Source organism: Salvelinus namaycush, chromosome 23, assembly GCF_016432855.1.
Source record: "Salvelinus namaycush isolate Seneca chromosome 23, SaNama_1.0, whole genome shotgun sequence".
In the NCBI taxonomy this organism is placed as follows: domain Eukaryota; kingdom Metazoa; phylum Chordata; class Actinopteri; order Salmoniformes; family Salmonidae; genus Salvelinus; species Salvelinus namaycush.
In genome coordinates, this window is record NC_052329.1 from 16,842,882 (window position 1) to 16,865,908 (window position 23,027).

The following is a 23,027-nucleotide window of genomic DNA, read 5'->3' on the forward strand; positions in this document are numbered from 1 at the left end:
CCTGTTACAGGAGTCATCTCCTCTATGGGTACCCTGTTACGGGCATCGCCTCCTCTGTGGGTACCCTGTTACAGGAGTCATCTCCTCTATAGGTACCCTGTTACAGGCATCACCTCCTCTATGCATACCCTGTTACAGGCAACATCTCCTCTATGGGTACCCTGTTACAGGAGTCATCTCCGCTATGGGTACCTTGTTACAGGCAACATCTCCTCTATGGGTACCCTGTTACAGGCATCATCTCCTCTATGGGTGCCCTGTTACAGGCATCATCTCCTCTATGGGTACCCTGTTACAGGAGTCATCTCCTCTATGGGTACCCTGTTACAGGCATCATCTCCTCTATGGGTACCCTGTTACAGGAGTCATCTCCTCTATGGGTACCCTGTTACAGACATCATCTCCTCTATGGGTACCCTGTAACAGGCATCATCTCCTCTATGGGTACCCTGTTACAGGAGTCATCTCCTCTATGGGTACCCTGTTACAGGCATCATCTCCTCTATGGGTACCCTGTTACAGGCATCATCTCCTCTATGGGTACCCTGTTACAGGAGTCATCTCCTCTATGGGTACCCTGTTACAGGCATCATCTCCTCTATGGGTACCCTGTTACAGGAGTCATCTCCTCTATGGGTACCCTGTTACAGGCATCATCTCCTCTATGGGTACCCTGTTACAGGCATCATCTCCTCTATGGGTACCCTGTTACAGGAGTCATCTCCTCTATGGGTACCCTAATTACAGGAGTCATCTCCTCTATGCATACCCTGTTACAGGCAACATCTCCTCTATGGGTACCCTGTTATAGGAGTCATCTCCTCTATAGCAGGTAGCCCAGCGGTTTAGAGCGTTGTGCCAGAAACCGAAAGGTTGCTGGTTCTAATCCCAGAGCCGACCAGGTGAAAAGCATCTGTCAATGTGCCCTTGAGCAAGGCAGTTAACCCTTATTGCTCCTGTAAGTCGCTCTAGATAAGAGCATCTGCTAAATTACAAAAATGTACCTTGTTATTGGCTTATTAGTGTCACCTGCTAAAGCCACTAGCTATATCAACATCTCTCCACTTAGTGAAAACACTTATCTCCTGGTTGTTGGGTGACACACAATAGACACACAATGGACACAGAAACATGTCAGACAGAGAGAAATTTCCCTAGAGAAATCCTGTACCCAGCTCACCACAACACCACAGGGTTTTAATTTCTAGGAGGAAATATTTGGGGTTGGACAACAACATAAGAGTTGGTTAAGTTAAAAGCTACCCCACTTTGGTTAAAATTAGAAAATAATTTAATATTGTATTTTGAGACAGGAAAAAGAGACATCAAAATAACAATTTTGCAGTTGCAAGGCTATTTATCTTTGAGAAAAGACCATAATAACGCTGCTGTGATGACACTTTCATCTTGTATTTAAAACTGAAGTTCACAGAGTAGATGAGAGCCTGGTAAGCCTTGATATTTACTGCTGAGACTGACGCTCATAACACCTAGCTGGGTGAATGATGATAGAAGATGGTTTCGGAAGTCATCACTGGTGACTAGATAAATACTAGTCTGAATACTGCTCTAATAGGAAACACAGTCAGATGCCTGCTGGTTCTCTTATCTCTATGTGTGCTTGAGGAATCACAGAGTGAAGCAAACATCTTCCTGAGTGTGTGTGTGTGTGGTTGACAGGGCTGAGCCAGGTCAATGGATATGATTTATCACCCTATTTAAGCCCTGTACATCAGTGAAAGCTGGTGGCATGAGCCTGTCCTCTTCTAGCTCCTCCGACCAGCCTCCACTGCTGTAATATTTTCTCTACTGAGGAGAGGCAACGTCTCCTTGAGACAGAATCAATGGTGGAGTGCTGCACTGCCTTCCAACAGGCTAACAATGAAGCTGCAACAATTACAGCCAGACACACAAACATATCTCTGTAAATAGCTGGGGATGAGGGGAAAAACACTAACAGTTGTTTGTTAAAGATCCACTGTGGGTCATTCTTGGTATACAGACAGGACAGTACTCCCGGTCCCTATTACATGTTCACAGATAAAAAAAAAAAAAAAAAAAAAAAAAAAAAAAGTACTGTTATTGATCTAGGTCCCTCAGTGGATATTCAGCCAAGCAATGCATTCTGTTGAGCATGATAAAGCATTAGGAAGCCATACTGTATGTGTGTGTAGTGTGTCATGAATGTACCTGTATGGAGAGGCAGAGAGGAGGGCAGAAAGACCTGTTTTATGGCCTCCATTAGGCATATGACCAGACCAATCCATCATGCTGAGACACTAAGGTTATGCTCTGGAATAACACAGGTCCTATAGACATGTACTGTACTCTGGTAGGATAGGGTCTATGACCTGTCAGTGTTCATCCTCACATCTCTCTCTCTATATACTTTAGGTTTGGTTCCCCTCCCTCTAAAAGTCTTTATGATGAACAAGAAAGTGTTTTCTGTACTTACACTTTTATTTTGAGTCAGCGTGGATGCTGTTAGTCGCAGTTTGTGTCCAACTCTCATTCGCTCTCTCTCATCCTCCCTCTCCCCACTCCCTGTCTCTCTCTCTTCTCCTCCCCTCCCTCACTCTCTCTCTCTTCTCCACCCTCTCCCCCCTCCCTCTCTCTCGTCCCACAGCCTTTGTGTTGAGCTGTACCTTTCCCCAGCGGCCGGCCTGTGGGGATGTGTCTGTGAGCAGCCTCCACTCTGGGGGAGAGGCCTACTTCTACTGTCTGACTGGGTACCATCTGCAGGGAACCAACACACTGACCTGCCTCAACGCCAGCACCCCCTACTGGAGCGGCACGGAGCCGCAGTGCCACGGTGAGGGCTGGGGGCAGCTAGCTACACACCGCTCACCCCCAAATACAACAATGGGACCAGTAGACATTGCTATGCACACACACTTTCTCCACAGTTATTGAACATATTAATAGACACAAACACTTTTCTCTTCTCAACCCTTATCACATAGCCTTTCAAAAACAAATTCACATGTGATTTGTCTTGTAACTATTCCTACCAGAGCATCAACACAGTTCTTCCCTCTGCAACAAGTGAGGCGTGTAACCACATGAATACGTTGTCCTCGCTGGAGCAATTAGACCACTAGAATGATCTCACACGCACTCAGCTTGGTGTTGCTCAAAAGTGAATTGGGGTTTAATCATTGTGAGCTGCAGGGTCTGTTGCACTGGGGTGGTGAATGTTAAACAGCCAGCCCTATTCAGTCAGGCCTCTCCTAAGAAGTAAAGCACTAAACAAAACAAGACACGTTGTTGTTGTTCTCAGCCGAAACAAGGACTGCGTCATATTTTCTCTTCCAAGAAGTTCACCTCTTGATTCTGCTTGTATTCGTCTTGCATAACAAGCACAGATTCAGACAGGGTTCAATCCCTGGTGGAGGAACGTTTAGAAGCAGACAGTTTAGATGCAGGATCAGATGAGCACCAGTGATGAATCGTGAGTGAATGTTTTAGTCCTGGGTTGGAACAATGGGTCTCTACATTGTTTTAACACTGAATGGAGAGCAGGGAGGCTCCCTCCTTGCGTTGGGCATCGTCAAGGCATAGTTTAGAAAATGTGTGGAGAGAGTATAAGGATTCTCTCTCCTACCATTTATACAGTGTGTGTGTGTGTGGGTGGGTGTGCCTGCGTGCCAGACAGTGGTCCCAGAGCCCACAGCACGGTGTCTGCCAGGGTCTGATTACTGATGGCAGGGCAGAGTGCCACAGAGCAGGTTAAGGCTGAAGCTGCTGCTCTGCTTTAATTAAACCTTGTGTCTACCTAGCTTACCTTCACCTCGTCTGTTGTGATACACTGTTACCAATACCAGACCCACTCTCTCTTTTATTTATTTACACAAACTCAAATCTTGCTCTTACTCACCACCTCGACTCATTGTGTTCTCCGGATTTATCTCTAGTCATGGTTTCCCAAGGTACAGTATTCTCTGTCGTGACACATTCTGTTTGACTGAGATTTAAGCAAATTATTTTCCCAGACTAAAAAATGTCTCTCTCCCTCCTCCTCCCATCCCACCCTTCTCCTTTCCTCTCCTCCCATCCCACCCTTCTCCTTTCCTCTCCTCCCATCCCATCCTTCTTCTTTTCTGTCCTCTCTTCCCATCCCATCCTTCTTCGGTACTCTCCTCCCATCCCATCCTTCTTCTCTCCCTCCTCTTCCCATTCCATCCTTCTTCTCTCCTCTCCTCCCATCCATTCTTCTCCTCCCATCCCACCTTTCTCTCCTCTCATCCCACCCCTCTTCTCTCCTCTCATCCCATTTTTCTTCTCTCATCTATCTCATCTTCCTTCTCTCCTCCCATTCCTACTTCATGGGCATCCCAGCTGCCTGTGGTGGCATTGTCCGGAATGCCACGGTCGGCCGCATTGTGTCGCCCGGTTTCCCTGGCAACTACAGCAACAACCTGACGTGCCATTGGCTTCTGGAGGCCCCAGAGGGACAGCGAGTGCACGTCCACTTTGAGAAGATGGCCCTGGCAGAGGACGATGACAGGTGGGGTGTTGGTCATGGGGTTCAATTCACTACAGTGTTCAGTCAGACCTGGATTCAAATAGTAGTAATTTTGTTCCAAGTATTTTGAGCTTTGATTAAGCTCCTCTGAAGGATGGGACTAAAAACAAACAAAGGATAGGCTAATTGACATCATCTGATAGACTAATTGGTATCATTTGAGTCAATTGGAGGTGTACCTGTGGATTTATTTCAAGGCCTACCTTCAAACTCAGTGCCTCTTTGCTTGACACCATGGGAAAATCTAAATAAATCAGCCAAGACCTGCACAAGTCTGGCTCATCCTTGGGACCAATTTCCAAATGCCTGAAGGTACCATGTTCATCTGTACAAACAATAGTGCGCAAGTATAAACACCATGGGACCACGCAGCCATCATACCTCCCAGGAAGGAGACTCGTTTTGTCTCCTAAATATGAACGTACTTTGGTGGGAAAAGTGCAAATCAATCCCAGAACAACAGCAAAGGACCTTGTGAAGATGCTGGAGGAAACAGGTACAAAAGTATCTATATTCACAGTAAAACGAGTCCTATATCGACATAACCTGAAAGGCCACTCAGCAAGGAAGAAGCCACTGCTCCAAAACCGCCATAAAAAAGCCAGACTACGGTTTGCAACTGCACATGGGGACAAAGATCGTACTTTTTAGAGAAATGTCCTCTGGTCTGATGAAACAAAAATAGAACTGTTTGGTCATAATGACCATCGTTATGTTTAGAGGAAAAAGGGGGAGGCTTGCAAGCCAAAGAACACCATCCCAACCATGGAGCACGGGGGTGGCAGCATCATGTTGTGGGGTGCTTTGCTGCAGGAGGGACTGGTGCACTTCACAAAATAGATGGCATCATGAGGAGGAAAATTATGTGGATATATTGAAGCAACATCTCAAAACATCAGTCAGGAAGTTGAAGCTTGGTCGCAAATGGGTCTTCCAAATGGACAATGACCCTAAGCATACTTCCAAAGTTGTGCCAAAATGGCATAAGAACAACAAAGTCAAGGTATTGGAGTGGCCATCACAAAGCCCTGACCTCAATCCCATAGAAAATTTGTGGGCAGAACTGAAAAAGCGTGTGCGAGCAAGGAGTCCTACAAACCTGACTCAGTTACACCAGCTCTGTCAGGAGGAATGGGCCAAAATTCACCCAACTTATTGTGGGAGGCTTGTGGAAGGCTACCTGAACTGTTTGACCCAAGTTAAACAGTTTAAAGGCAATGCTACCAAATACTAATTGAGTGTATGTAAACTTCTGACCCACTTTACCACGGTAATGAGAACAATCTCATTCCTCTATAAAAGCTGAAATAAATCATTCTATCTACTATTATTCTGACATTTCACATTCTTAAAATAAAGTGGTGATCCTAACTGACCCAAGACATGAAATCTTTACTAGGATTAAATGCCAGGAATTGTGAAAAACTGAGTTTAAATGTATTTGGCTAAGGTGTATGTAAACTTCCGACTTCAACTGTATATATATATACTGTATATATAACGTACCAGTCAAAGGTATGGACACACCTACTCATTCTATGGTTTTTCTTTATTTTTACTATTTTCTACATTGTAGAATATTTCATAGTTTTGTGTGATTTCATAGTGTGTTATTTCATAGTTTTGATGTCTTCACTATTATTATACAATGTAAAAAACACTTGAATGAGTAGGTGCACTTACAGGGCTATTCCATTTTTTCTATTGCACCAGGCCAACTGAATAAAGTACAAAACTTTAAAAGAAAGCAAATACTATCTGGACCCAGGTCTGCTACAGTGTTCTGACCTTATTGTTCTACTCCAGTACACTATCCAGGTCTAAATGTTCACTTGAGTACAATAATCACTCAACAAGCAGTCAACAGCCCATCAGAGTCCTACTGCTGTCTCTGTGACAGTTGGACCTGATTCTCACCGCAGGCTCATGATTCTGTTGTCACACGTCATATTACCAGTCCATTCCTCTGATACACTTCCAGGCATTGTCTCATCATCTGAAGTAGAGATTCAATGGAACATCTGTGTCTCTGTGTCAGAATGGAAATCCAATTTTGAGAAAATAGTTTAAGAGGAAGGTAGAAAGAGAGAGAGAAAGAGAAAGAAATACTGAAATACTGAAATAATTGGAAACATTTCACTTGAATCCCCTTCTTACTTTATTTTTTGACTGTCATTGTGAAACTATACAGAACAGAAATATATACGCAACATGTACAGTGTTTGTCCCATGTTTCATGAGCTGAAATAAAAGATCCCAGAAATGTTATTTATGCACAAAAAGCTTATTTTGCTCAGATTTTGTGCACAAATTTGTTTACATCCCTGTTAGTGACGATTTCTTCTTTGCCAAGATAATCCATCCACCTGACAGGTGTGGCATATCAAGAAGCTGATTAAACAGCATGATCATTACACAGGTCGGCCTTGTGTTGGGGGCGATAAAAGGCCACTCTAAAATGTGCAGTTTTGTCACACACCACAATAACACAGATGTCTCAAGTTTTGAGGGTGCCTGCAATTGCCATGCTGACTGCAGGAATGTCCACCACAGCTGTTGCCAGATAATTTTATTATAATTTCTCCACCATAAGTCGCATCCAATGTTGTTTTAGAGAATTTGGCAGTATGTCCAACCGGTCGCAGACCACGTGTATGGCGTCGTATGGGTGAGCGGTTTGCTGATGTCAACATTGTTAACAGAGTGCCCCATGGTGGCGGTGGGGTTATGGTATGGACAGGCATAAACTACGGACAATGAACACAATTGCATTTTATCAATGGCAATTTGAATGCACAGAGATCCCGTGACGAGATCCTGAGGCCCATTGTCACACCATTCATCCACCACCATCACCTCATGTTTCAGCATGATAATGCACAGCCCCATGTCACAAGGATCTGTACACAATTTCTGAAAGCTGACAATGTCCGAGTTCCTCCATGGCCTGCATACTCACCATACATGTCAGCCATTGAGAATGTTTGGGATGCTCTGGATCGACGTATACGACAGCATGTACCAGTTCCCGCCAACATCCAGCAACTTCGCACAGCCATTGAAGAGGAGTGGGACAACATTCCACAGGCCAGAATCAACAGCCTGATCAACTGAATATATTTCAATTTACTGATTTCCTTATATGAACTGTAACTCAGTATAATCTTTGAAAATGTTAGCATTTATATTTATTTTCCTTATTGGAATCATAACGCTATGGGACTGCACCTATAAGCTGTTGTGAATGTTCGTAAGGCAATATAACACTTCACAAGAGGGTGCTTCAAATTAATTAATTGAATTGACTAGGACATGCTTATTTGAGTTGAGATAATGTTGTTTTTATGAGTGGTAGACGCTGTGTCTGGAGACAATAACAAATGGACTTTTAATGAGGTCAGTAGGCTAGCTCCTCAGCTGTACTGAAATATATCATTGGCCTTATATGCAGGTCAAGCCCGATGCTGTACTACCGTATCACATTCCTTCCTGTTGCTTCATCTCTTTAGGAACGTGCCCACTATGCATATTACGAGGTCTTAGAAATCCAACCAGGTACTGATGTGTTTTAATTTCTCTCTTTCAGGCTTCTGATCAAAAATGGGAAAAACATTGATTCTCCTCCGCTGTATGACTCATATGAGGTGGAGTACCTGCCCAACGAGGGCCTGGTGAGCACCTCCAGATCCCTCTTCATAGAGCTCACCACTGATGGTGCAGGCACCTCCACCGGCATCGCCATCAGATACCAAGGTAGACACATCCCCAAGGGAGCTAACGCAAGTCTTCAGGTCTCGGTTACCCCTAGCCCCCCCTTTGACCTTCTCCATCTCACAGAGACCCATCCAGGTCATGGCACCAATGTTACTGACTGGGGTAGAAGGCAGGTTCCCTGTGTGCCACAAGACTAGGCATGGGTATCTAACACAAGTCTTCAGGTCTTTAGAAAGGGTACTTGGCTATGAAAAGCCAAATGACATTTACTCCTGAGGTAATGACCTGTTGCACCCTCTACAACCACTGTAATTATTATTTGACCCTGCTGGTCATCTATGAATGTTTGAACATCTTCAACAACAATCTGGCCTTAATGGGCATGTACTCTTATAATCTCCACCCGCCACAGCCAGAAGAGGACTGGCCACCCCTCAGAGCCTGGTTCCTATCTAGGTTTCTTCCTAGGTTCCTGTCTTTCTAGGGAGTCTTCACTAGCCACCGTGTTTCTACATCTGCATTGCTTGCTGTTTGGAGCTTTAAGCTGGGTTTCTGTATAGCACTTTGTGACATCTGCTGATGTAAAAAGGGCTTTATAAATACATTTCATTGATTTGAGTGATACCCAAGGATACTCAAACTCCCCTCACATACAGTCCAGCAGTGTAAAATTAGTGGAGATAAAAACTGTTGTTTAAGAAATGCATCACACAGACCCCTCCAGGCACTGGTGTGGAGAAAAGACACTGCCTCAGGCCCTCTCCTCTTCTTTCCCTCCTATAAATAATTGGAATGGAAATAAGTGAAACATAACATAACAATTGAAGTCCTCTGCTCTGACCAGTTTAGCTTCAAACTCTCAAATGTTAAATTTTTCTCTACGCTCATCCCCAGTCATCCTCTCTACTTATGTGGCAACTCATATGTGGATTTTCAAAGGGCTATTCAGAGCTTGGAGTCAGAGCCACATCACAGGTTCTGGAGTCATTATCCAATCAGATCAATTGAATCTGTATTGGGCTTCAATTTACTGTAGCAAATGGGATTACGCTGTAAGAGAGCAGCGCTGCTTATTCTAATGGACCGTGTGTGGGTTGTCTTTAACATGATTAGCCTGTTCAATCTGACACCATGTATAACTGCTTTAATAGTGCTCCTCTCTTCCTGAAACCATTACATGTCAGTCAGTGGGTTGAAGCAGCAGACCACCAATTAAATGTACCTCTGGGTCTGCTCCGTCTCTGATAGGCAGCGAGCTAACGGGCGGCTCGCTGTCTGCAAAGTCAATGGCCCACTGCCTATGGCACACATGGGGCTCAGTGACACAGTCTGGCCTTTTTTCTGTGGTTTATCCACATATCCTCTCTTTCACAGCGTTTGCAGTGGGCCACTGCTACGAGCCATTCGTCAAGTACGGTAACTTCACCAGTAATGACAGCACGTGGGCAGTGGGGACGGTGGTAGAGTTCACCTGTGACCCTGGCTACACCCTGGAGCAGGGCTCTGTCATCATTGAGTGCATGGACCACAACAACCCCCAGTGGAATGAGACTGAGCCCGCCTGCAGAGGTATGCTGTGTGTTTTTGTTCTGTGTAGGAAATGAGCCATATGATATTGTTGCACAGAGTATTTTTGCTTACTGTGTGTGTGTGTTACAGCTGTTTGCAGTGGAGAGATGACTGACTCTGCTGGAGTGGTCCTCTCTCCTAACTGGCCAGAGGCCTACGATAGCGGCCAGGACTGCATCTGGGGGATTCACGTGGAGGAAGACAGGAGGCTCATGCTAGACATCCAAGTGTACGTATCTTAATTATCTATTACGTTCTACACTATAGATTCTCCTGAACATCAGATATAAAATTTTATGCAGACGCAGAAAAAGGATGTTAGCTATGGGAACCCTTTAAAACAACGTCCTGGCTGCACATCCCCTTCCCATAGCAGTTCAAGTTGAGGACGCTCCACCACAGAATAGCTCTAACCTTTGTAAGAATCTTGACCCTCACACAAGCTCTACAGCAGATCTCTGCACTCAGATCATTAGGAGAAGCTTTACTGCTGATGTACAAACACAGCCCCGACTTCAAACAGAAACTGCCAGTGCAAAAAACTACCCCGCTGTGACTGGTTAAACAAATCAAAAGAGAAAAGGTCTGAAGATAAAATAATATGTTGCTCTTGGATGGGACACATAAGTAGCAGCAGACAAAGGTTAATTACCAACTGGAAAGGAAACTAATTATTTCACAGGGGTTCGGACAGAGGTGGTGTGTGTGTGTTCTGCTGAATCAGATAGGTTGACTTGAGCAGAGCAGGGGAGAGGAGCGAGTGTTTTCCTTGATAGTGATGTCAGGTGAAGGCTGGGAACAGAAGACCCTGCTGTGTCAGACCCTGATAGATTAACCATGCGTACAATCATTTGGCTTCCTTAATTAAGAACTGGCTCATTTGCATATGTTGTCTCTCTTGCTCTTTTCTCTTCTCTCTCTCTTCGGAACGCCTCAACTGTGGTTGTACATTCTGAAGCATTGTAATAAATGGCATCCTCCATGTTTGGTACAAGAAGCTGTCAAAATAATAAATTTCCTATTAATTTAGAGGGGACGCGATTTGGGCAGATATGACTTTCAGGGACAGTGGTGAAGAGCGTTCAGCTCAACCTTGGAGCGTTGATGAGAATTTAGCCTGAGTGTGCATGTGAGTGAGACAGAGAGAAGGCTATCTAAGGATAATCTACAGGATTTCCTCCCCATTTCCCCATGTGAACGTCCATACCAGCACACACTGAAAGGTGAACAAGGGGAAATATGAGAACCTAACATCTGCAATCTCAGTTTAACGACATCACTCAAACCACTGTTATCCTTCAGTATATCCTCGAAGAAAGCATTCAGTCTCTGATCATAGTGATGAAACCAGGGTTGCACAAAAAGTGATTGTGCTTGGAGCCCAGTCACTGATAATCTGAACACACAGACTCTCGTGCCATGAACCTGCATATACCATGCCTGATGCCTCCCTCTTGTCCCACTAGTCACGCCAGCATTCTGAAACACCATTGCACAGTGTGCCTTCCTAAAGCTCGTTACCAGGGTTTAGGAACACTTTACCACGGTAATGAGAACAATCTCATTCCTCTATAGTCATTCATCACTGCCCAGCGTCCTGTTCACCGCTCCCAAAATCACACAGGACCAGGGATCCTAATGACGGCTGGTACACTCATTCAGGGGAACTACTAATGACGACTGGTAAATTCGGACCAACTAGGAGTACTAGCTAGGCGCTCGTTAAGAGCTCAGGTGCAGGAGATGGGGCTGTGAATGACATGCAGGTGTGGAGGATGGTACACCGGGGGTGTAGTTCAGCAGCCTAAGTTCAGATGCTCCAAATGTTGACGGAGTGCTCCAACGCCTAAATAGTGTTTAGGAGTGTATGGGAATGAGAATAAGCTGTGCCCCTGCCTTGATGAACTTTGATTATTAGAAATACACATTCTGAATAAACACCTGCACACAAACACGCATGCATGTGACCTTCGCCAGTTCTAGTTAATATGCATGCATACATTTACGTACACACACATACTGGAATAGTTTGAAAGTTAAATAGGATTTGAAAGACAGTGATTCTGGTCGTTTCCATTAAAGTGTGCTTTGCCTTTGGTGAGAATTTAGTGAAAAGAGCGACAGGATATTTTATGCATCGATGCATCAAATATTAGTTACAGCACTTATCTTGATTAGGTTTGTCTCCCAGGGCTAGAAGTTGGCAGGAGAACTCATTGGCTTATTCCATCACTAGTATCGCTGATAAGTGTGTTGACTCTGAGCCTGCTAGTCTGGATACTGTACGTTAGCCTAGCACTGAGAGTTGAGTTGGAGTGAAGGGCAGTGGATCTGGATCCCCGTCCAGCCAAGATCTCACAAGCCAGAGAGGAGAGAACTAGAAGCGAGATTTTCCATCAGAATGTTCATTCAGGTTTGGGAACTAAGAGGTGCAGTTGTGAGATAAAAGGAGAATGGTCTAATGACCATTGGGGAGCCATCATGACACCCAAATGACTGTGTTTAGTCTAATTGTGATTTGTATTGAGGGGTATTAATTTTGCTCAAACTAGTTTGAAACTTGTACTGGACATAAATGTCAAGTTCTCTCAGTGGTGGAGAAAAGCAAATGCGGGTACAGATGAGGAGTTGTCTGAGATAATGCATTGTGAAGGAACATGGTGGCAGGCATGTGGGCCTGTGAGCCGAGTCAATCAGAGCCTGTGTTTAAATTACACTAAATCAAATCACTGCCACACAATAGAAAGCATGATTGATTTTCTCTGCAGATACGGCAGCACAGCTATGCAAAGGCTTGTTTAACTCGATCACAACTAATTTTATGCAAGCTGATACAATTTCTCAATCTGTCCCGCTCTGTTGAGGTGAGATGCATTTTCAATAGTCAATGAATTACTGCAGATTTAGCTTTTTCTAGAGTTGCAATACAGATGCATCAGCAGAAAATATCCACTGGTTGAATCAACATAGTTTCCACATCATTTCAATGAAATTTAACCAAAGTGGAATAGTTGTTGAATTGACGTCTGAGCCCAGTGGGTAGGCTAAGCTGTGCGGATATTTCATTAGTCTGAAACACCTGATCTTTGCCAAGACGTGTGTGCATCATATGTTTAATATCTTGAAACTGAACTCCGTTCACAGAGTGTAAACAAGTTGACAAGACAGACATTTTTACACTCTGTTATTCATGTCATACAATACACTACTGATACACGACTGCATTACAGCACCAACTCTCTTTATCGCTCAAATTTTTCTGGATTTTCCTGGATTCTGTTAAACTCCAAAGTGATTAATAGTACAATTGCTTGCCTTGTAATGAGTTTTATCAGGAGCCATTTGTGATTAATTAGAGACAGGAAAGAGTTACGTGTCACTTCCCTATTCTGGCGGAGAGTCATTTCCTCTCTAATTCACATCCCGTCCTGGTGCTTAAGGAGAGGGCTCTGTCTCAGGTGACACATTTAAAACAATAGTAAAAAAAATGTAAGCGACAAATTACCACATGGTTTTTCACTTTCTTGTCAGTAGAGCTATGGTGCTCCAAAGTAAATGGAAAAGTAAAACAGAACGTCTCAAAGCAAGAAAAGTATTTTAGTGAGGGTGCTTTCAAGTTTTTAAAACAGATACAGGAAACAATGACAAAGAAACTATAGGACAAATGAGCTAGTAATGTAAGAGTGTGCGTGAAGGCCAATTCATTGTGCACGGTGAAATACATTTTCCTTCTTGGTGCTCCAGCCTCAATATAGGGAAGAACGACCTGCTGACATTCTATGATGGAGATGACCTGACTGCTAAGGTACTGGGCCAGTACGGAGGCTCACGGCCACACTTCAAAATCTACACCTCCATGGCCGACGTCACCATCCAGTTCCAGTCTGACCCGGCAACCAACATCTACGGCTACGGCAACGGCTTTGTGGTGCACTTCTTTGGTAAGACCCCGGAGTGAGTTACGAGATTGTGTGAACAGAGAGTTGAAGCGATAGACGGCCAGTGAAGAGGGGAGATGAGTAAGGAGGAGGAAAGTTCTAGAGGGTTCAGGAGGAGACACTCTTCCATGGTCAGAGGGGCCCCTTCCATCAGCACGGTCGTCACGAAACCGGAGCAGAGCCAACCCATAAAGCAGACATCTGATAAGATGCAGCGAGAGAGAGAAGAGTGAGTGAAAGAGAGAAGAGGAAGGGAGAGAGAGAGAGAGAGAGAGAGAGAGAGAGAGAGAGAGAGAGAGAGAGAGAGAGAGAGAGAGAGAGAGAGAGAGGTGGTTTTGTAGTCTGTTCATGCCTCTAACTGAGAGGGAAAGCAAGGCCCAGCCAAGTGGTGCAGCTGTCTGGTATTGTGCCCGTCAGAGGCCCAAACACAATTACTGCGTGTGTTTGTCTACATTAGCCTCATCTGCAGGGTGCCCTGCCCTCTCTGGCTTCTGCTGTGGCTAGAACAGGGACAACCATGCTGCCTGGCAGATAGACTTCCCCATGCATGGTACTTTTCACACTAGATTGAAATTCCAACAGAATGGATGTCCTCTATTGAGTTTGTCCTGAGGTTCATTCATTTGAATGCAAAACCACACCACTCCAGCTCTGTGCGCTCTGTAAAGTAGGTGCCTTTTTTTCTCGCTCTCTTTCTCTCTCCCTCCTTCGTGGATACAGAGGTACCTCGTAACGACACGTGTCCGGAGCTCCCAGAGATCACCAATGGATGGAAGAGCACCTCCCACCCCGAGCTGGTCCATGGCACGGTGGTCACCTACCAGTGCTACCCAGGCTTCCAGCTGGTGGGCACAGAGCTGCTCATGTGCCAGTGGGACCTGACCTGGAGCGGAGACCTACCCAGCTGTGAGAGAGGTGAATACCACACACACACACGCCACACACACACGCGCATACAAAAGGTGCATTGTAGGTGTGAGAGGCAGTTTCAGTTAAGGACAGGCTAAAGCAGAGGCTGATGGGTAAAAACATTCACTGCTTTCCTGAAAACACAACCCTTTTTCTCTATAAACCGACGTACCAGTGAGTTGAATAGGCTCTGTGTTCCAGCTCCTCCACACATTACTCCTGTTTTATCCAGATGACCTGGATGCTGCAGAGTAGAGACAGGATAGTGTGACAGAGTGTCCTTGGTCCTGATCCCATCCCACACAGTGACAGGCACGGCATCACTGACCAGTAACAGGACACAGGGGTTTGGAGCCTCATTTGGACGTCTGTCACATAAACATTATTACCACACTGACCCCTATCCTACTGGGCCCAGGATTGGGTTTGTGGTTTGCTGCTGTGAGAGACTGAGACACAGAGATGATCTCTTTATTCTCCAGCTCAGTGGGTTTATGTGTCTGAAGAGTTTACTTAGAAAAAGGCACCACTCTGGCCGCATCGGATAACCACAAATAAGCAGTGACAAATACTAATAATATAATTAAATTAAATTGTATTCACTGCACATGAGTAAGCTCTGATTTTTTCTCTGTCTGTCTGTCTGTCTGTCTGTCTGTCTGTCTGTCTGTCTGTCTGTCTGTCTGTCTGTCTGTCTGTCTGTCTGTCTGTCTGTCTGTCTGTCTGTCTGTCTGTCTGTCTGTCTGTCTGTCTGTCTGTCTGTCTGTCTGTCTGTCTGTCTGTCTGTCTGTCTGTCTGTCTGTCTGTCTGTCTGTCTGTCTGTCTGTGTGTGTGTGTGTGTCAGTGCTGTTGTGTGCCGACCCAGGTACTGTGGAGCACAGTCGCAGGGTGATGTCCGGCCCGCGTTTCACTGTAGGCTCCACAGTCCAGTACATCTGCAACAAGGGAAACACCCTCTCTGGAAACAGCCTGCTCTCCTGCTACAACCACGGCTCCTCCGGACCTAAGTGGAGTGAGAGGCTACCCAAATGTGTCTGTATGTACCCCCTGGACTTCAGCCTGATAACACATCTCCATCATACACACTTCCCAGCTAGCACATGGTTCCTTGGACGTTGTGGGAACATACATTTTTGATTTCCCATTGGTTCTGGGAATGACGTTGGTAAAACTGAACGTTTTTTAAACGTTCTGAGAACGAAAGTGAAAATTTTGCCTGTTCTGGGAACATACATTTTAGGTTGCAGGGAGATTCTGAGAACGTTTTGCTATGGTTCCCTAAAAGTTTTCCTGGGAGGTTTTATTATCTTAGATTTGCAGTTTTATAAACTGTTCTTCATCCTGTAAGCATTACATGTCAACGCAGGAATTTTGATAGTGCACATTTTGATGGGCTCCCGAGTGGCGCAGCGATCTAAGGCACTGCATCTCAGTGCTAGAGGCGTCACTACAGACCCTGGTTTGATTCCAGGCTGTATCACAACCGTCCGTGATTGGGAGTCCAATAGGGCGGCGAACAATTTGCCCAGCGTCGTCCAGGTTTGGCCGGGGTAGGCCGTCATTGTAAATAAGAATTTGTTCTTAACTGACTTGTCTAGTTAAATAAAGGTTAAATAAATACAAATTAAACAGGGCTGCGGGCTAGAAGGTTGAGGGTTCGCAGGTCACAAGTATTTCGCTAAAAGTTGTCTGTGTTTAAACATCTACTATTGTACAGAAAGTGAATAGCTTAATCAATTGATAGTGACAGAATTAGATTACTTCTTAAGCAAAGTTTGCCATTATCTTTAATAAAAAGGTAGGCCTATGGCATACCCTCTCATACCCCCTCAATTCGAGTCTTTGTTTTAACTTAGCCTACCTCCGTGTCAGTGAAGGGCTGTTATTTAAAGAGTGCATGGTGGGTGGAGGAATTGACTGACACATCTATGGATATAGCAGCCTATTCAGTTTGAGCCTAATGTCGTCTGACAAACAGGTTGGCCTACCTCTTATTTCTTAACTAGGAAGAAATAGGATCCAACACAAAGCCCTCTTGTTGTTAGTAAAGTCTAATTAAAATGAAGACTGTTTAAATGAATTATGCCTACTCAAATTTGCCTACTTTCAGCACCATGAGCTGTCCATTTCCAATTCATTGTGCTGCGGCTGCTGCTTCAAGTTTCAGCACCAAGTTGTAAGTTACTTGAATCTGGCTTATTGTGAAGTCAATACCGCTCATAAACACATCTTGGGCAAGAAACATTGTTTTTCAATTATGGTAGTAGGAAGCTATCAAAGTTGATCTCCGGCCCTCGCGCTCTCCTTCTCAAACTGAACAGAACATAGGCTATAGGCTAGTCTGTGCGCAAGCTGTGCAGCAATCTTACAAATACAGCTTTGCTCTGTGCTTCTCTGAGCATGCACTTCGTAGCCTATATGCTATGGATAATTTGATTGAGACCACACTAAATAGTCCATAGGCATAATTGATATTGCGCGCCCAGCGGAGAATCAGAGATGAGGGCACGCATCGATATATAGCCTAATAAGCAACTAATTCTACAACCCTGAGAAATATTGAAATTTCATCAATTACAAAGTACATGATCGTCCCCTGGACTAGATTTAAAAAATACTGAAATTGAAAAAGCATGACCCTCCCCCATTTTCCTCCAGGTAACCATTCTGTACATTTCTGTCAGTCCCTTTAAGCATTAATCATTGTTTTATTGCGGCATGGTGTCAGTGAGATTCAAACCTATGATCTTCTGTTCTCTATCCATGGAATTAGTACTACGTCACCAGGATGGAGCTAGCATGCCATGTTTTATTTTACTTATACAAGAATTTGTTCTTAACTGACTTGTTAAATAAAGGTTAAATAAAAATAAAAAATAAAAATAAATACAAAGCTGTTCATTTTAGTTTATTCAAACAGACCCCATGTCAAAGGAAACAAGTACTTCATTAAAAGTGCAATATGCAGGAATTGCAGCGCCATTTACTGGTTGCCAAAATTCGAATAATTCGCCCAATTTCAGTTTAGGTGACAAAACAAGCCCTCAGAGTGTAGAGAATCATTGTACCAACTGTATTTTCAGTTGTTTGAAGCTGGTGTACAAAACCTAAAGTAAATGCAAAAATGAAACTTAAGAATGGGAAGTTAAAAACAGGTTAAATACAAAAATGTAAAAGCATAGAAATAGCGCACATAGAACTGACCTACCGCTTTTAGACATGCTTCCAATAAGAATGACAGATCTATAACTCACATTTCTATATACATTTGGTCAGGTCGCCCCCAAAAAGTTACATTGTTTTTGCATATTTTACTTTCGATTTTGTACATCTGCTTCAAACAACTGAAAATACAGTATTTTTCGTAATTGAAAATATATTTCACAGAGGTTTAGATGGTACGAGGATTCTCTACACGATACATTGCTTGTTTTGTCACAAAAACTGAAATTATGCAAAATATTAGAATTTTAACAACCAGGAATTGGCCGTGTGATTTCTGGATATTCACCTTTAACATTCTCTGAACGTTCTGAGAACATGACTTTAAATAGAACCATGAGGAAACCTGTAGAAAATGTTGGGCTGAAGTACTGAAATTCCCACAGAAGAAAGTTGTTTCTTAACGTTTTCTGAACGTTCTGAGAACATTACTTTAAATAGAACCATGAGGAAAAGCTATGCTGAAATACAGAAATTTCCACCTGGTTTTTAGAATGTTATGTGCAAGCTGGGTATCCTGCACCATTCCCAGAATATTGTGGGAAGGTTGTATAACCATAGGACAACCACGCTCTCACCAAGCTCTAAGAAACATATGGTTCTCAGAACGTTATATACTAGCTAGATTGGCAGTTTTACTAGCTGTTTAGAAAATTAAATGATATGATGACTGTGTGTGTGTGTCTGCGTGTGTGTCCTGTCCTCTCCTCTCTCAGCAGTGAACTATGAGCCTTGCAGGAACCCTGGCACCCCGTCTTACAGCACCCAGATCTCAGAGAAGCCTCTCTACCAGGCCGGGGAGACGCTGAGCTTCTCCTGCCTCAGAGGCCATGAGCTGCTAGGGGAGCCTGTCCTCCGCTGTGTCCCTGGACACCCTTCACAGTGGAGCAGCCTGCCCCCTGTCTGTAGAGGTAGGAACTGCGAACATGTACTCCCCTTTGTGTAGTTCACACAGGCTTAGTTCACAGTAGTTTATGATGAACAATATATATGTCTGTATGTTTTTACATCTGTGTTCTGATGTTTTTCATTTATTTACAGCCTCCTCAATTGAGTTTATAAGTGAACGCAGGTTAGGTGGTAAGTGTCGTCATATTTGCACAGTAATTGTTAGATCTTTCAAATTAATACATCAAATCAAGACCTAATAATAAAACGCAATACAATACTTCACAGCAACTTCAAGTGTGCTACATTGAAGAATGCATCTTTAGGTTATCATAGCAGTTGAGTGTGTCCCTGTTGATTCCTCTACCACCAGTTGCCAGTGCCGACTACAGCATGGAGGGAGCCAACATAGCTCTAACAGTCTTTATACCAGTGGCCCTCATCATGGTCTTCATCATCGGAATCTACCTTTACTTCTCTAAGTAGGTCTAGTATGCATACTTTATATAGATAAACAAAATACTTTGAAAGTATGAAAGCTATCATCATCCATAGTACCTACTGTAGTAGTCTAACCAGTGCTTGACTTGGACTGAAATAAGTTCTGGTACTCGTTTTGGGTGCCGGTACTGTTTATATTTAGGTGTAGGAGCTCCACAATGCTTTTTAACTAATATGCTATAAGAAGAACAGAAGCTCAAGCAGTAGAACATTTCATGTGCCGGTACTCCACACCGGTGAACTTTTGCCCAAGTCAAGCACTGAGTCTAACCAATAGCTATAGACCCAACAGGCTCTGTAATAATGTTGTAAGTATACTATGCTGCCCTTATGACACTATGTCTGTGTTCTCTAGGGTTCAGCGGAAGCCTATGTGTCTTCCCATGTCCACCTCCTTACCATATGACCACATCCCAGGAGAGTCCACCTTCGACAACTCCCTCTACGAAACAGAGACTACAGTACGTTATGTTATAGAGATATTCACTGGTTCTTTAAGATGCCTGTTGGAATTAGTAAGCCCCCAAAAAGATTGAATTCAGGCACTGTCATTTGTGTATGAGATGATGCACTTAAAGCACCATCTGGTTTGCCATATTGCAGGTTCATTCACCAAATTGAATTCCCCGTTAAGTGACGTTATAGAAATAGGATTGAGGGGTGTAAAGCTATACTCCATTCACCTTCAGTCATTGATAAAGGCCATTTCATTACACCTGATACAGACAAAAGGTTGCCAAGTAAATTTGACATTATTTGACAGAGTGCTATGACATGGTTTTCAGACATGGGTTCAAATAGTATTTGAAATATGTCAAATATTTTACCCAAGTCTGATGCTTTCATGCTATAAATAACGAGTGTTTGTCTGTCTGTCTATCTGTCTGTCTCTTTTTCTGTACTTCCTTGACTGCACTCCTGAAGAACAACGAGGTGAGCCCAAGCGCTAGACTACAACCTGCTTATTAAGCCTCCAGTGTGTCTGTCAGTCAGTCTTCATCAATTCCACACTCTGATTCTGCAGCCTGAACCTATTACACAGTGTGAGCTTATTAAACTAAAGCCCACAGTAGGTTGAGCACATTTAAAAATGGGTCAGGAGGAGAGGCAAACCTCTCAAATCAAATAAAAAATATAATCAAAGTTTATTGGTTGCATACACAGTTTTACAGATGTTATCGCAGGTGCAGCGAAAGGCTTATGTTTCTAGCTCCAACAATATTTAGCATTACAATACAATACACACACAATCTAAAAGTGAAAACAATTACTAGAACGAACAAGAAATTAAGACATATCAGAATGGGCAATGTCAGAGTCTGGAATATAAATAAATATATACTGGATGTATGTGAATGTTGTGTATAGACAATGATGTGTATAGACAATTCAAAGTCATTGTCTCCTCTCAGGAGAAAATGGAAAAGCCTCGCAGTTTGGGCTGACCACCTCCACACACTAAATGTATCTCTGTGATATCCCTATCATAGTCTACAAACAGATGTCTGTTATCACATGGCTCGTTCACAAAAAGAGGAATGGCGTTTGTGATCATAGTAGAAATATGGTCTACTGTACTTCTGTCTCCCTATACCTTCTTGTGACAAGCTTGTCCCTAATTCAGAACTCTGTCCTCATTTCACAGGACACAAGAGAGTATGAGGTTTCCATCTAGAGGCACGACTATGTGTTTCAGCATCGACAGGTCTGGTCTCAAGCCGGTTTGCCTAGTGGAAGTTTGTCTACACTCCACTGTCCGATAACACACACCGCTCTTTACTTGCCTCCACCTTTTCCTCTGTCTGCTGAACATATCTCTGCCCAGCCCACAGTGGAAATTGGCCATCACTGCAAAGACTTGAAAACATGATTATTTTTGTAGAGCTTCAACAGAAATGGCCTAACAGCAGTGTTTGTACAGTTTGTATCCTGATATGATCAAACTCTAAAGATGTCAGTCCAATGTGGAACCTCACAAATGGGAAATGATGTATCTAGTCCGAAAAATGTATCTAGTCCGAAAAATGTATGTAGTCCGAAAAATAAAATGTGTAAATACAACAGGATATGTTTTTCACACAGCTTGTAGGGCATTTTTATTTTGAGAGAAGGCAAAACACAATAGAGCTAGATTATTCAAGTGATGATTGGAGGGATATCATAATTACTTGATGGACTCTTAAAGCTTTCAAATACACTGGACAATTAAAACATATTTTCATTTTTTTGTACAGTATCTCCAAATTGCAAAGATGACCCTCTCAAAAACATGTAAACACACCTCTTTTTTTAATGCAACCTCCTATGATTAAAAACATCAGAATGTGCCTTAAATTAAAGGCCCTTTTTAAGCAATGTTCATATCATGTATATTTCTGATACGTCATTAGTTCAGCTTAGATTATTACATTGTTGATTTCATATGGATCATAAAATAGAGATATAGTAATGCAAAGAAAAAGTTATTTAATTTCTTCTCATTCACGTTTTTGTTCACAATTGTATGTATGTCTTCAAAATGCTGATTAAAAGGTATTCATTAATGATATTGGATTGGCAAACATCTGAAAAGTCCATGGCAAAGTGTGTTCTAGTGCCATTTGTTTTGTGATGAAAACCAGGGAAGGTTAAGCTTAAGAAGTCAGTTTTGTGGATTGGGGAATTCTTAAAAACTGATGCAATGTATTTGTCAAAAATAATATAGCTGATTCTGTAGGAGAACGCATCACCATTCAAACTCTATTTTTATCATTGTCACATTATAATATTTATTCATACAAACAGGTATGATGACAATATTATAATTCTATAATCTAGTTTTGATGCATTGTATATATACTGATTAAGCCACTTCATGAACAAAACACGTCCTCAATAAAGTTACTATTCAGAAAAAAATTGGACACCATCTTATTAATTCATTTATTAAGGATTACTGGTTCACTTCAAGATGCAATTTACCGTTTTGCCCGCTGAGTCGTTCATCTGAATTTGCCCTGATAAGTATACATGAATAAAGCAGAGCTGAAAGAAGCAAGAACTTCCTTGAAAGAAGTGGAGAAAACTGCATAACACTGAGAAAGAAGTTGAGAAAACGGCATAATACTGAGAAAGAAGTTGAGAAAACGGCATAACACTGAGAAAGAAGTTGAGAAAACGGCATAACACTGAGAAAGAAGTGGAGAAAACGGCATAACACTGAGAAAGAAGTTGAGAAAACGGCATAACACTGAGAAAGAAGTTGAGAAAACGGCATAACACTGAGAAAGAAGTGGAGAAAACGGCATAACACTGAGAAAGAAGTTGAGAAAACGGCATAACACTGAGAAAGAAGTGGAGAAAACGGCATAACACTGAGAAAGAAGTGGAGAAAACGGCATAACACTGAGAAAGAAGTGGAGAAAACGGCATAACACTGAGAAAGAAGTTGAGAAAACGGCATAACACTGAGAAAGAAGTTGAGAAAACGGCATAACACTGAGAAAGAAGTGGAGAAAACGGCATAACACTGAGAAAGAAGTGGAGAAAACGGCATAACACTGAGAAAGAAGTGGAGAAAACGGCATAACACTGAGAAAGAAGTTGAGAAAACGGCATAACACTGAGAAAGAAGTTGAGAAAACGGCATAACACTGAGAAAGAAGTGGAGAAAACGGCATAACACTGAGAAAGAAGTTGAGAAAACGGCATAACACTGAGAAAGAAGTTGAGAAAACGGCATAACAGAGCACACTGGAGGAAGTTTTTGTCAGATGACCTAT

The 23,027-nt window shown here is 43.0% G+C and overlaps 1 protein-coding gene across 2 annotated transcripts in view; it reads left to right on the forward strand.

Moving 5' to 3' along the window:
• LOC120018123 (seizure protein 6 homolog) overlaps positions 1 to 22,151 on the forward strand; it is a 143,651-nt gene extending 121,500 nt beyond the window's left edge. The window contains exons 5-18 of one of the 2 annotated variants that reach the window (XM_038961125.1): positions 2,627 to 2,812; positions 4,339 to 4,507; positions 8,112 to 8,278; positions 9,614 to 9,808; positions 9,899 to 10,037; positions 13,553 to 13,749; positions 14,467 to 14,661; positions 15,500 to 15,691; positions 18,594 to 18,788; positions 18,919 to 18,957; positions 19,139 to 19,247; positions 19,622 to 19,727; positions 20,191 to 20,199; positions 20,912 to 22,151. In XM_038961125.1, the coding sequence (XP_038817053.1) occupies positions 2,627 to 2,812; positions 4,339 to 4,507; positions 8,112 to 8,278; positions 9,614 to 9,808; positions 9,899 to 10,037; positions 13,553 to 13,749; positions 14,467 to 14,661; positions 15,500 to 15,691; positions 18,594 to 18,788; positions 18,919 to 18,957; positions 19,139 to 19,247; positions 19,622 to 19,727; positions 20,191 to 20,199; positions 20,912 to 20,941 (1,928 nt within the window). In that variant the 3' untranslated portion in view covers positions 20,942 to 22,151. The remainder of the gene's footprint in view (positions 1 to 2,626; positions 2,813 to 4,338; positions 4,508 to 8,111; positions 8,279 to 9,613; positions 9,809 to 9,898; positions 10,038 to 13,552; positions 13,750 to 14,466; positions 14,662 to 15,499; positions 15,692 to 18,593; positions 18,789 to 18,918; positions 18,958 to 19,138; positions 19,248 to 19,621; positions 19,728 to 20,190; positions 20,200 to 20,911) is intronic. The other variant, XM_038961126.1, reaches the window with a different exon arrangement.
• Positions 22,152 to 23,027: the final 876 nt, after the last annotated feature.